Genomic DNA, 13,711 nt, shown 5'->3' with positions numbered 1-13,711 from the left:
GGCCCTGGCCCATCTAATCTAGAGTCACAGTGCCCCCATTCCCACTTCTAAACTTAGGATCCCAGTTATGACCTTCAGCCCACAGGTGACGCTGTCCTCTGCCTCTCACCTGCCACCCTGACCCCCAGTCCCTTTTGCCACAGTGACTGTAAGCATCCGCCCTGAGCTCAGACAGAAACCTGGGGTCTTGCACAGGATATGCCACTTGAGCAAGTCACTTTACCCCAGTTTCATCACTGTAACTTGGGTTTAATAATAGGATTTGCTCCACAGTTACGTAGTTATGAGGATTAAATAAAATAATACGTGTAAAGAACTTAGTATCAGGCACAGAAAGCATTCAATAAATGCCCGTTTTAAAAGTCAAACAAAAGAGATAAGGAGACAGTGTAGGGTTTTAAAAAGGTGAGCAGTCGTAAGCATTGTAGGGGTTCATGATTACTTTTACCTACCGCTTTTGGAAAATCACCCAACTTCCATTTTGTCTTTGCAAAATCAAAACATCAAACAGAAACTTAATAAAACAAGAAAGAGGATGGAGTGTGTGTGTGTGTGTGTGTGTGTGTGTGTGTGTGTGTGTGCGTGTGTACACACCCCATACACAAGCATATGTGGGGTGGGAAAAAGACTATTCAGAAAAAATACTTATGTTTCTTACCAAAACGTGTGTACATGTAGAAAGGGAAGAAGGAGATAAAGGAATAACTATAAAAGTAAAGGATTATGAATGTGGAAGGATGTATGGAAAAGATAAATAAACAGGTATGTGACAGGAAATTGTGCTGCTTCGGCTTAAGAGCGGATGAAAGAAGGGTTTCTGCAGCTGCCAGTGTGCACTGATGTATCAACTAAGTTGTCACATCTCAGGATGCGCAGGTCCAGGCTGGATGACCACTAGGCAGGGGTGTGATGGACACTCAGGTATCTGCTGGGGGAGGGGCTGAGGGGCTTGTAGGAGCCTTCCCAGGGATTAGACATAATCTCCAAAATATGGTCTGCAGTTCAGCTTCATCTCATTCTGCAAAAGCTGCTTGAGCCACCCATGAAATTCCACAGTACCTCCACAGTTCATGATTTTTCTGACAGCGGTTGTGGTCAAAATTTTTCTGCTCCTTAAATAATCAGCCAATTGTCCTCCGATGGGCACAATGATTGTCATTACCATGTGTGGGACTGCTGACAAGAGACCCACCTGGCAGGAGAAGAAACAGTCAGCTATTTTTAGCTACTTCTGAGAGCTATATTTCCCTAATTCCCTGTCCCCACCATCTCTACCACACCATCCCCACCGCCAAGTTTAATCATCTAACTATAAGAGATCAAGATCGGCCTGAATTTTGTAATAAATCAACAGTGAATGAATGAATGGTTTTAAGGATAGACCTAACTGGCTCCTCCACCAGACTGGAAGCTCCTTGAGGGCAGGGATGACTTTTATTCCTTACAGAACCCCCAGCACCCAGCATAGTGCCTGGTACATGGTAGTCAGACACTCAGCACAGAGTGAGCTCTCTGATGGCATCACTATGACTTGGCTCTTCCATGGTCACTTTTACCTACAGCTGTGCAGACATGTATCTTTACTAGGCTGCCATTCTTTCCCTAGTGGGAAAGAGGCTTAATTCTTTCACAATGAGAGTTTACATTTTGCCATCCACACTCTTCCTCCCTGAAACAAAGACCACCTAATGGTAATGCCTGGAGACACTGAAAAAGGTTCTTTCCAAATCATACAAAGCACTGGTCATTACTGCTATAATCATCATTATGGACAGAGGAGTGACCTGCAAAATGAGCTTTAAAGTTCTTACTGTTCCCCTCTGAATAATTTATAGGAAGAAAAAACCTCTCACTCTTAAATCTTTTGATCCTTGCCTACTATGCTGTCCTTGAATCAGTTTCAAAAACACTTTTGAGATGGGGTAGAACATAAATCTTTAAAAACAGCTTAATACAGTTCTGATCCTTACTAAGAAGAAATTAAATAGCTACATATATTGTGCAGAGAATGTATAACTTGTCTGGGCTCCAGTGTATTAGGTGTCACAGAATAGGTGTTATGAATTATGATCAGTAATTTCATTATTTTATCATGCAAAGATTTCCTCAGTAGAAGCAGGAGATTTAAAGTTCAAGAACATTTGAAGCCTCTGTGTGTTTACCTTACTTATTGCAAACCCAAACACCTCTTCAAAATAAGCAGGTTGACTTATTAACAGCAAATAAAAGGTCCAGCTTCTGCAAAAATTTGCCACAATGATTGCATAAACTGGCAACGATGTGAAAAATCTTCTCCATGGTGTATTAAATTTCTGGAGAGTAAAAATACCATGAGATTTTCAGTGAATATACTGACATATCATTTTTCTTGAAAGGAGAACATAATCACTGAGAGAAATATTCATAGAAAAGAGGCAAGTCTTCATCTATCCGTGTCTACTTACACTGAGGCTAGCCAAGTTGGCTCCTTCTCCTATACTTGTTTCTATATAGGTCCTCTCCTCACAGGATATTGTTGGATGAGCCGCTGGGCACTCATAGGCCTGCAACAGCCAAAACATGTACCAAATAACCCCAAACATACCTGCAGTTAAAAAACAAAAGGCTTGATGATAGGATCTCATTTTCTTCCATCTCTAAATTTTTCAAATTTCAAAGTATTCTCAAACGGCACTATGTTCAGCTACAAGAAAGTATTTGGTTGATTTTCCTATTGTTGTTGTTATTAACTGGTATTTAAAGAAAGATACTGTTCTGCTCATTCAGACATTCAACTTTAATATAAACATTAAATGAATCATAGTTAGACAAGTATTTCATTTATATGAAAAACTTGCCTTAATAATCTCGCTTTTCCTACAATAAACTCCTAGGCAATCCCTTTATGCAGTAAAATACCTTCTCTTCGAGTCACCCAGGGGAACTCATGAAATCAAATCACTCACCATAAATATAAAAGACAGAGGCCCATCCAATGTACTGTACCAACACCCCGGCCAGCGGCATGGCGATCACGGCCCCTGCATACGAACCTAGAATAAGACAAGGTTGAGGGAAACTTCTCAGTCGTCATGCAAGCCCTCCCAGTTAGAGTTCACGTGGTCGAGCTGAGGATGATCAAACTGAGCTCGAGTCAGAGTCAAAAACTCCCACTGTGCCTTAAAACAGGACTTCCAGAGAGAAAGGTCACCCGAATATCCTGTAACTTCATCCCAATACCATGGAGGGATTAGACAAAGATGGCCGAGCCACCACCATTTGGAATAGCATGAGAGAATGGAAAGAAAAGATGAGAAAAATCTAAGAGAACTTTGAAAAGTTCAACGAAGCACAATATTGGATGCTGAAGACAGAAAGTGAAGGGACATGTGGACCTGCTTCTCAGAGCTCACAGTTCGGAAGGATTATCTCCTAGGTCTTTCTGTATCTTTAAAAGATTTTTTTCTTCCAGTTTTATTGAGATATAATTCACCTAGGTCTTTTAATGAGGGACTTCAAACTATTAAAGGATCATGCATTAAAGAGTCTCGATTTAAAAAATATCAGGAAACAGTTAAATTCAGGATGGCAGCATGATCAGGATAGCAGCTGTCTCCATCCACCTCCTGAATGTGAACATTTTTTAGGTCATTCCTTACTTTGTAAATCCCTATCTTCGTAAATACTTACCTATGTGTGGATGTTTATCATGTCTAGACAAGATAATGAGGACTAGAAGCAGTGACCTTGCCCCCACTATCTCCTGCAGCTCCATGATATCTGCTAGGGAAACACAGCCCTGTGAACTCCCAATAAATATTAACTGAGCCAAAAAAATTACTTTCTGAAATTCCCCCTGGGTAGAAATGAAACAACTCTTGCTTCAGAAAAAAGGAGCAGCAAAAGGAAATTCTGTATCCTGGAATCCAATGCCAAGAAGACCTTCAGCAAACGGGAGCTTGGGGATCTTCCAGACAAAGAGATTAAATCCTGGCTTTCCAACTGGGGCCTGACTGGCTATGAAAGGCCCAACTTGGAATCCCAAATCTGAACGTGATGACACCTGAGGAAGTCTCTCAGTCTCTCCAGATCACTTCCCTCAGATAGAAGATAGGAGTGATAGCTGTATTTCACAGGGTTGTTTTGAGGATCAAACAAACCATGTACGTGAAGACATGTTGTAAGCTATAATTAGTGCTGCACAAACACCAACTATTACTGCTACTGTCATGTACAGAATGACAGAGCACTTTTTTTTTAACCTCAGACTTCCTCAAACCAATAAGGCAAGCATTCTGGGACATAGCATTTAGAAAGAAGAGCTGCAGGCTTGATTCCTCTGTGGGTGTGGAGAACGTGGTCTTCTCTCCTGGACCAAACACCCTGGGAGTGAAAGATGGGGGCTCCAGTTTACATAAAGCAAAGAAATGTCCAGTGCAGGGAGGGTCAGGGGACAACCATCAACAGCTAAGAAGCCCTGGGTGCTTTCTGTGTGCCCAGTACTGTGCTGAGTATTCTGGACTCGCGATTCTATGCAACCCTCTTTTCAATCTGATGATGTTGGTACCAGTATCATTCCCATTTTATAAGGGGGAAACCAAGGATGGGAAAGAGGAAGTAAATTGCCTGAGGTCACACAGGTATGAGTCACAGGAACCCAAGCTGGTAGGAATCCAAAGCCTTTATCCTTAACTCTTTAATAATTCAGTCCTACCTCCTCCACTAAAAAATGCCCAATAACTTGAAATTTTACAACTTGAAACTGTCCTTCCTCCCTGTCTACTAGGAGAACTCTTCCTCATCCTTCCAGACACGCTAAATGTAATCTCCTGTCACACCCACAGCCCCTGAGCATATCCCAGTAGGGCTCGCCACCACACTGCCCTGCGGAGCTGACCGCACCTGGACCCTCTGTTATGTTCACCACGGGGGACAGAGGAGGCCCTCCAATGTGTGTTGAATGGTGTGGAAGGGGGGCAGTAGCTGAATTGGAGGTAGGAGGGTCCCCAGCTCTATCCTCACTAGCCGTGAGAATTTATGTCTTTTTTTCCTCCCAGAGCCTCAGTTTCCTCCACTATAAAACAATGGGTGTGACTAGATATTTCCTAAAGTCCCTACCAACTCTAATATTTTTTAAGTGTAAGAACCAATTAGTCCAGGCCTGGGTTTCCGTCTAATGACATTTTCACTTGACTGTTCTTTGAAACCAAGGCCACACCTTAGCTTGGAAGTGTAATAAAGACTATGACCTTGATCGGGTAACTTTCCTTGAGAGTCAAACTATTTCTCAAATCAGCCCTTTTAAGGCTATAAAAACACTAAGAATGGGGAGTGGCTGCTAGTTGTTCTTGTTCTGCTGGCAAATCAAAATGAAAGCCCTTATAAAATAAATCATCCAAAGAAAATAAGGTCAAAGAGTTGACAATTCACAAGGTCGGCTGAAACAGAATCTTATATTCTTCTAGAGTTGGTATGAGATCAGTAGTGGAGGCAGAGATGATCTTGAACTGCAAATGAGAGGACAGAAATGGTTTCTAAGGACAAGAGAGACTAAAGATGTAAAGACATCTCAGCTGTGCCTGCAGTTCCAAACTAGGCACAAAATAGGCATGTGGGTGAATATTTCACATCAAATCCCCAAGGATGCTTTGTTATTGTTGTTGTTATTACTTAAGGATGTAAAAAGAGAGCGAAAGGGAGAAATAAATAAAAGTATTCAGAGAAAGAAAACCTCCTCTTTGGCTAAGAAATACAGATTAGCTTGTGTTAGGAAAAGCATGCTAGCTTGAAAAACCAGACCTAAATTCTGATCCTAATTCTATGTGGGCCCCATTGTGCCTTTTGTTACCTAAAGCACTTTTGTCTTCCTAGGTCCCTTTCTTCATTAAAAAAAAAAAAAATTGAAAATATATTCACACTCGTGTTGGTGGTGGCAGCGTGTGCTATCTTCGCGCAGCTGTTGATCAGCACCCAGGTAGGCCCTACCAAACACTGATCACTCTCAGAGATATACAGCAGGGACAGTCCCAACAGCGTGGCTTAGAGTGAGGCAACCTTAGCAAGGTGAAGTTTAGAGACCCAAGAACTGAGTCCAATCACTACTTAAGGGCCACTAATTTTCTTCCAGGTAAGATGGATGGTGTCCACTTCATTTTTATCTGGAAGGTAATTAATTAAAAGGCCTCCATGACAATGTACACATTGTAGTGTGTAGTGAGGAAAGTGCTGAATTGAGAATCAGGTGGTCTGGCTCCAGTTCCATGACTTAGGAGCTATGTGACCCTGGGAAAGTCAATGGATTTTTGTTTCAGTTCAATGAAACTAAACTTCAAACTTTAGTTTTAGTTTCTTCATTTGTAAGAAGTGGAGTGGGGGTCTTAATGGTCCCTTCTACTTTTGACGTTGGAAAATATCATCTCTTAGCGAAACTTACAACCAATTCCAACCCCTTCTTTCTTACCTTTCTCTATTAAAGATGTTAGAAAGGCTAGGCACTTGCTTTCCAAGCGTCCTTTGCAGTTAGTATAGTATATATGACACAATTAGGACCAAGGAAATAGAAAAGAAATGGGTTTGGGAAAGCTTTTGCTTTCCTAACAAAAGAAACTAATGTGGTTAGAACACCCACCCTCACTTCTTCCTGCCTTTAATGTGGACTTAATGCCTGGAGCTGTGGCAGCCATTCTGTGAACATGAGGAGCAAGCATGAGAGTAAGAAGTTATCACTTTGAGAACAGTGGACTAGAAAGTCAGAACATGCACAGGCCCTGGACAGATCACAGAGCAGCAGGACCAACACTAGCAACCACTCATCTCTGGACTTCTGTTATGTGAAAAAAAAATAGACTCTATTTAGTACGGTCTTCACTTGAAGTCAAAAGCAGTCCTAAATGAAACTTACTATGATTCTAATACACTTACCACAAAAAGAGGTGGTGGCCAGTCGGCTTCTCTCCAAAGGTGGCGCCCACTTACTCCACATCCCATGGCAAGCTGGATAGGTCACACCCTGGCAAAACCATTGAAAATAGATTATTTGACTTGACTCCAGTTTCTCTTTGTGTTTAAAATAAGGATTCTGCTTCTTTAACACTACAATATAAAAGCCTAGTTCATAGATATTAAATGACGTGTGTGCCATCTTCACTTGTAGTACAAATTCTGAAATTCAAATTCTAGTTCAAATGGGGAATGGGGAAGGCAATCTTTATATTTTATATTATGATAGAATTTCAGTGTGGGAATTGACTTCCACAATCACCTGGTCCATCCCCTCATTTCAAGGTACAGAACCTGAGGCTCAGAGCCATTCAGTGATTAGACTCTAGTCTTTAAGGCTGCTAACAATTTGTTCTTGCTACCATATCAGTGTTTTCCAAAGTGTGGTACAGGTCCCTCTAGTGGGACTAGAGTTGGATATGAGGTGCTACAACAACCTATATTTTAAATTTAATTGTTAAGTGTCTATTCTAATATGCTCTAGAAAAAACTATCACTAGCACATCAAACCCATGATTTCAAAGATATTGTGGCTTATGGTGAGGTTTTTTTTCTGTTTTGTGTGTGTGTGTGTGTATGTAAGTGAATTGATCTAGGGAAACCATATATTAATAATAGTACAAATCGTACATGGATATGACAAAAGTGACAAACGTAGAAATGACTGAGTTTTCTCTGCATCATGTGTTGGCACACTGGGGCCTGATTTGACCCACCATCTGTTTTTGTACAACCCTCGAGCAAATAACAGTTTCTACATTTCTAACTGGTGAGGAAAAAATGGAAAGAAGTAGAGTATTTCATGGCATGTAGAAATCATGTGAAATTCACATTTCAGCTCCCTTAACGTTTTAATGGAATGTAGCCAGGCCTGTATATATGCATATCCTTCCTGGCTGCTTTTGTCCTAAAACAGCAGAGTTGAGTAGCTGCAACTGAAACTCTATGGTCAGCAAAGTTCAAAAAATTTACCTTCTAACTCTATATCAGACGACTGCTTTCCTCAAGTTAAGCCTCTATGTAAGATTATACCCTTGGAAATTTACATATTTATTAATAAATCCATGTAAATTGTTTTAGTGGAAAGAGCCCTTACTATGTGAACTGTAGTTTTTGGGCTTCAGTTTCAAAATTTATTAAATGAAAGGGGTTGGATCAGATTATCTCTAAGATCACTCTTGACTCATCTGAAATTCTGTACTCTATGCAATAGTCCTTTATTGTGTTTAAGTTTGAAATCACACAAGGCATTTTAATCAAAGTATTCATAATTGTAATCATAAGTAGGGGGAGGTGCTTAGCAGGACAAGGTGGAAGACACGAAAACTGAGTAAAGGGGGTTTTCTTCAAAAGCTGAAATTTCTAAAAGACCATGCTGTCTCTAGCAATATCAAATCTATTAAGAAAAGAATCTCCTACCTCTACTAGACCTTGCAAAATTCTGACACACATGACACAGCCATAATGCACTCTGGCTGCAGAAGGAATGAACATGTTCAAGGTTGATGTTAAGAAGATGGCGGCTCCGAAGACCCTGAAGGAACCAAAATACTGTGTTACTGGACAGGCTGCTGATAGATGTGTCACCTTAGTTAAACATCAGTTCATGGAAGATCACTATGGAAATTAACAGAAAGAGAAATAGATGTTGTGTTAAGGTCTGGTATGTTCCAAGCTAGATTGTTGAGCTGCTTTGATTCCTCAGCTCCAGTCCCTGGACCAACTGTAGGAAGGTTTTTGGCAGTACAGGGATGTCCTGCCTGGATGAGACCCTGAAGCTGGAGATTAATTGCATGAGGTGAGCTTGCTAGAGACCCACCATCCTTCGGGGTCCCACCCAGCTATTCCAGTCTGACCATTACCTTGTGATGTCTATACACTCGAGTTGTGTCTCTTGCTTCCCACTTCTATTCTCCCTTTACCAGCTGGGGATACTGACTATTTGAGAAGCATGCTGTGTCCTGGGACCAGCCAAGCACAAGACAGGCTGTGTGCCTGTCTTAGCCCCCAGCTGTGCCTACAGTGCCACGTGCCTTCTCCCTGCCTGGACAGGAGTGTCCTGGGGGAAAAGAGCAGGCAGCATTTTCTTCCTTTCTCACACATGGTAATGATGCTTCAGCCCTTCTCACATGCTGGAACATTATACTATGTGTTATTTCTTTTTAGGGCAGAAGTGTAAGCAGTAACTCCAGAGACCATAAAAACCAATATTTTATCACTTTTTAAAAAGAATACAACAGGTAAGTGACAATAAATAAAGGACACAAATTAGACAAAAAATAAGTAAATATGAGTTGTGCTTGTACTTGTTTAAATCTCATGGAGGTAACTTTCACACTTCTTGGTCCTTGACCCATAAAACAAAATATATTTTATGTTGCAACCCAACACATACTTATATACACAAATGGAACCAAAACAAGTTTCAAAAAACAGTATACTTATGTGTGCAATGAGCTAAGGTATGTTCTATTCTATCTTATTCTATGTGATTATCTTTTCTTCTGTTTCTCTCTTTCTCTTTGTTTTAGAAAATGCTCATCGGTAAATCACTATATTGATTTTATTGCCATCTAATGAGTTGTGTTTTAGAGTTTGAAAAACCCTGCTATATAAAATATACACTTTACAAAATCCATACATATAAAGTCAATTACAATTAGAAGAGACCTGGAATTAGTTAGTACACTCCTTGTCCGGTACATATACACCCTACATCTCCCCCAAGTGGCCATCCCCTTCTGCTTGAATACCTCTAGTGACAGAGAACTCACTGCTCCTTGAGGCAGCTCATTTTGTCTTGGACACTTTTAATTGCTCCAGCACCTACTAGAAAATCTCAAAGGAATTAAAGATAGTCTCTAGCAATGTAGAGGCAAGCCCTTACTACTCATAGGACAAAACCTGCATGGTTTAGGATGATATTAACATAGCACACAGGATGACAGAATGTCACTGGTCAGAGCACACTCAAACAGTCTAATCCATGCTTCATTTCACAGATGAGGCCCATAGAAAAAAAGGAAGTAGCTCAGTGGAGGTCCCCAAGTGAGTTACTTAGGGCCCAGGAACAGTTTCTCCTTGACTCAGAGCCAACTGATCTTTTTACTACACAATCACTTTAAAAAAAGGCAAGATAAATGAGACTAGACAAAAAAGTAAATAAAAGAGACTCTTAAGAACAGGATCATATAAGACCAATGAAATCACATGTTTAGGAATGGCTTCTATGTTTCATTCTGTACCCCTGCACAGAGAGCCAATTATGCAGATTTTATAAAAGTACAAGGTCATGTTATGATCTGTGCAGCACTCATGTTCTATCAATTTCTCTTACCTGTTAGCAGCAAACTTATTTGAAAAGAAACCACCTGGAATTTGTGTCACAATATAACCCCAGAAAAAGGATCCATGGATAAGGCCCACCGTCTCTGGATCCCAGTCAAATTGTGCTGTCTGAAAATGAGAAATCAGATAAAGTTGTGTTTGTAAGAAAGCAATTGACCGCCACTGTTCACCTATGAGCCTGCATAATAACCCCACAAGGTCTTTCTTTCTCTCCTTTACTCAACGCGTATTTATAGAGCACCTCTTGTGTGCTGGGGATATATGACACAACAAAGTCCCTGCTGTCACTGAATTCACCTTCTAGTAAGAGAAAGGAGAGATTATGTACAAATTATATATATATATATATATATCTCTCAAATGATGATTAGTGTTAGGAAGAAAATAAAACAATTTGTGAAAAAAACAAAAAATAAATTCTAGGATTACTAGGTTATTTACTAGTTTATTCAGACACCAGTTTAGTGAGAGCAGGAAGGGAATGAGAGCCTTAAGCCTGTCATTTCTTAATGAGGATGATAAAACCTATTCTACCTACCCATAGGACGCCTGGGGGCAAACAGCATGACTATTTCCAGTAGGTTATTCCTCTGCTTAGAGATTTTGCATTTAACACATTAGGATAGTGCCTGGAACATTGTGTAGACTCTGTAAACAGGAGCAGCCATTGTTGTTATGATGATAACAATGGCAGCAAAATGCCCTTAGGCCATGGAAAACGTGATTCCCGGGGGCTGGAGTGCCTTCCCTCCTGTTCTTCCCCAGGCAAGGAAACTCATCCTTTTCGGACTCCTTACAAATGTCCTTTCCTCTGAGAAGCTCGCCAACTGCCCTGAAATGAAATGGTGACTTTTCCCTGCACTTGTCCCACAGACCTCTGTGTGCCCATTTCCCACACTGGGTAGCAATAACTCTAAGGTGGCAGCCATGTCCTTTTGACTTTATAGCCTCAGTACCTAAAACAAATGCCTGGAACAGAGAAGGTGCAGGTAAAGATTTGCCAAATGAATGAATAAATGAATGGCTTTGTAAAGCACTGATATCAAAACCCAAGGTGTTTCCATTATGAAGTAAGGATACTTACTTGTTAACATACTGCATCTTATAAACTTTAATCACAGTTTATTTTCCCATTACAAATTGTTATGTATTTATTTGCTCATTTATTCAACATGCACGTGATGCCTCCTCTGTGCCAGTATAAATACAGACTCAAACAAGAAATGTCTTTGCCTTCTAGGAGATCACAATCCAGGTAACAGTGAACTGCGCTCTGTACTATGGTTCCCATTTTTCAGATTAGGAAGTTGAAGCTCAACAGTGAAATGGAACTAACAATCACTAATTCAAAACAGATCACCAAATTTTTATTTCATGCTACTGTGTGCAACACATTGTTCCAGGCAGTGAGCAGTAATTACAGTCTCCACAAAGATGCCAGTGGGGATGTCAAAAAGTAACCAAGTACATACCGTGTTAGATGGCGATCAGTGATGAGGAAAAAAATTAAGTAGGGAAGGGGCAGGAAGTGTTTAGTAGGGGTGAAGTAGGGTGAAATTTCAGATAAAGTAGCCAGGAAAGGCTTCACTGAGGAGGTAATTTTTGAGTAAAGTTCTGAAGGAAGGAAGGGAGTAAGTCATGCCATTCATTATTTGAAAAGAAAGCTTTCCAGGCAGAGAAATAGCAAGTGCAGAGGCCCTGAGGTAAGGATGTATCTTTGAGGAACAGCAGGATGTCAGTACAGTTGAAGGGTAATGTGTGAGGGAGAGGACAAAGGCATTAAGAGAGGTTCAAATGATGAAGGGCTCTTTAAGGCATCATAAGGACCTTGGTGTTTACTCAGAGTTGGAGAGATGGAGAGCAGAAGAGGATCCATTTTAAGGCACTTTCCATATATTTCCTCCTCTAATCTTTACAACACCTAGAGGGGACGGTGCTTCTGTCCTTTTGGGAAATGATACATGAAGAACACTTGCGCCTGCCAAGAACTGACTTTCATTATCACTTGAGCCCCGTTAGAATCATAGTGACCCACCTGTGCGTTCATGAACCACCACTATAAGCCAAGCACTGTGTCAGGTACTGTATTAGCTGAAAAAATGGCCCCCAAAAGATACACAAACAAAATCCCCAGAAAGTATGACTGCTGCCTTATTTAGAAAAAGGTTTTTGCTGATGTGATAAAGTCAAGGATCTTGAGAAGAGCTATCCTGGATTATCCAGCTGGGCCCTAAATCCAATGACAAGCCTCTTATAAGAGAAAGGCAGGGCGAGATTTGAGACATAAGAGGAGAAGATGCACAGAGAGGAGGAGGCTACATGAAGACAGAGGAAGAAATTGGATTTCTGCTGCCACAGCCACGGAATGCATGGAGCCACCAGAAGCTGGAAAAGGCGAGGAAGATTTCTCCCCTAAAGCCTTTGGAGGGAGTGTGGCCTTGCTAGGTGTCCTCGATTTTGGACTTCAGGTCTCCAGAACTGTGAGTCTAAGTCGCTGATGTTTTAAGCCACCATGTTGGTGGTAATTTTTGTTACAGCAGGCTTCAGAAACTAATAGAGGTATTTAGTGTATTAGTACCAAATTATCTCACTTGATCTGCAAGCAGGACTTTCATTCCCATTTCACAAGAAGGGCAATGAATGTTAGCAGAGAACTGCTAGAAATTCCAGCTCCTGTCTCCCTGCTCACATATTTTCTAAGATAATTCTCCCCACTCCCCTTGGCGCCATGGGCCTCTCCTCTGCTAAGCAGACACTGGGATAGAGAGGGCCAAGGTGCCGGCCGGACTCAGCCCACCAGCCTCTCTCTCTCTCTCCAGTCTGAACCCAAAGATTCTAGTCAGGCAGCACTGAACACTGGAACTGAAACAAGTCCCACTGGAGTAAGGGCCAAGGAAGTCAGCTCCCCAGCAAGGCAAAGGATCAAGGAACTTCAGCTCTGGAGGGTAGTGAGAAGCCACGAAAAAGGGGCAAAAACACAAACAAAAACACACAAGAAACAGTCCCTGGAGAGACCTGGGAGAATGGAGTAGACTCAGGGGAGCAGATGCAAGAAAACCATGCCCAGCAAGCAAGCTGGAGACCTCAGCTAAGGACTTCCTAGTTCCCGTGAGGACCAGCTCCACTCTGCCCTTCCTGGCTCCTTCGCTCGCCATGATGGAGTACAGCCTGGATTTCCATCCCACCTCTGGCTGGGTCCCCCCCTGTCCAGGACACAGACTCCACAAACATACAAAGCAGATTGCATTCGGTCCTTCACTTTTATGAGCTCCCTACAACCCCACAGTAATTTCTTTTTAACTTGCTCTGGCTTCCCTGCATTTCTACTCTTGGCCACCAGCAATCCCTGACCAGGACACAAGGGCAACTTGCTCAAGGTCTCAGA

At 41.5% G+C, this 13,711-nt stretch overlaps 1 protein-coding gene across 4 annotated transcripts in view; it reads right to left on the bottom strand.

Annotated features, from left to right (window-relative positions):
• SLC17A8 (solute carrier family 17 member 8) overlaps positions 1 to 13,711 on the bottom strand; it is a 45,953-nt gene that overhangs the window by 12,001 nt on the left and 20,241 nt on the right. For all 4 annotated transcript variants that reach the window (XM_010989999.3, XM_064491628.1, XM_064491629.1 and 1 more), the window contains exons 3-9: positions 10,316 to 10,434; positions 8,398 to 8,512; positions 6,901 to 6,988; positions 2,946 to 3,032; positions 2,445 to 2,584; positions 2,163 to 2,312; positions 1,060 to 1,192 (exon numbers count right to left, since the gene is read on the bottom strand). In XM_010989999.3, coding sequence (XP_010988301.2) covers positions 1,060 to 1,192; positions 2,163 to 2,312; positions 2,445 to 2,584; positions 2,946 to 3,032; positions 6,901 to 6,988; positions 8,398 to 8,512; positions 10,316 to 10,434 — 832 coding nt within the window. The remainder of the gene's footprint in view (positions 1 to 1,059; positions 1,193 to 2,162; positions 2,313 to 2,444; positions 2,585 to 2,945; positions 3,033 to 6,900; positions 6,989 to 8,397; positions 8,513 to 10,315; positions 10,435 to 13,711) is intronic.

The sequence above is a fragment of the Camelus dromedarius genome, chromosome 11 (assembly GCF_036321535.1).
Source record: "Camelus dromedarius isolate mCamDro1 chromosome 11, mCamDro1.pat, whole genome shotgun sequence".
In the NCBI taxonomy this organism is placed as follows: domain Eukaryota; kingdom Metazoa; phylum Chordata; class Mammalia; order Artiodactyla; family Camelidae; genus Camelus; species Camelus dromedarius.
This window is presented reverse-complemented; position numbering and strand designations above follow the sequence as displayed.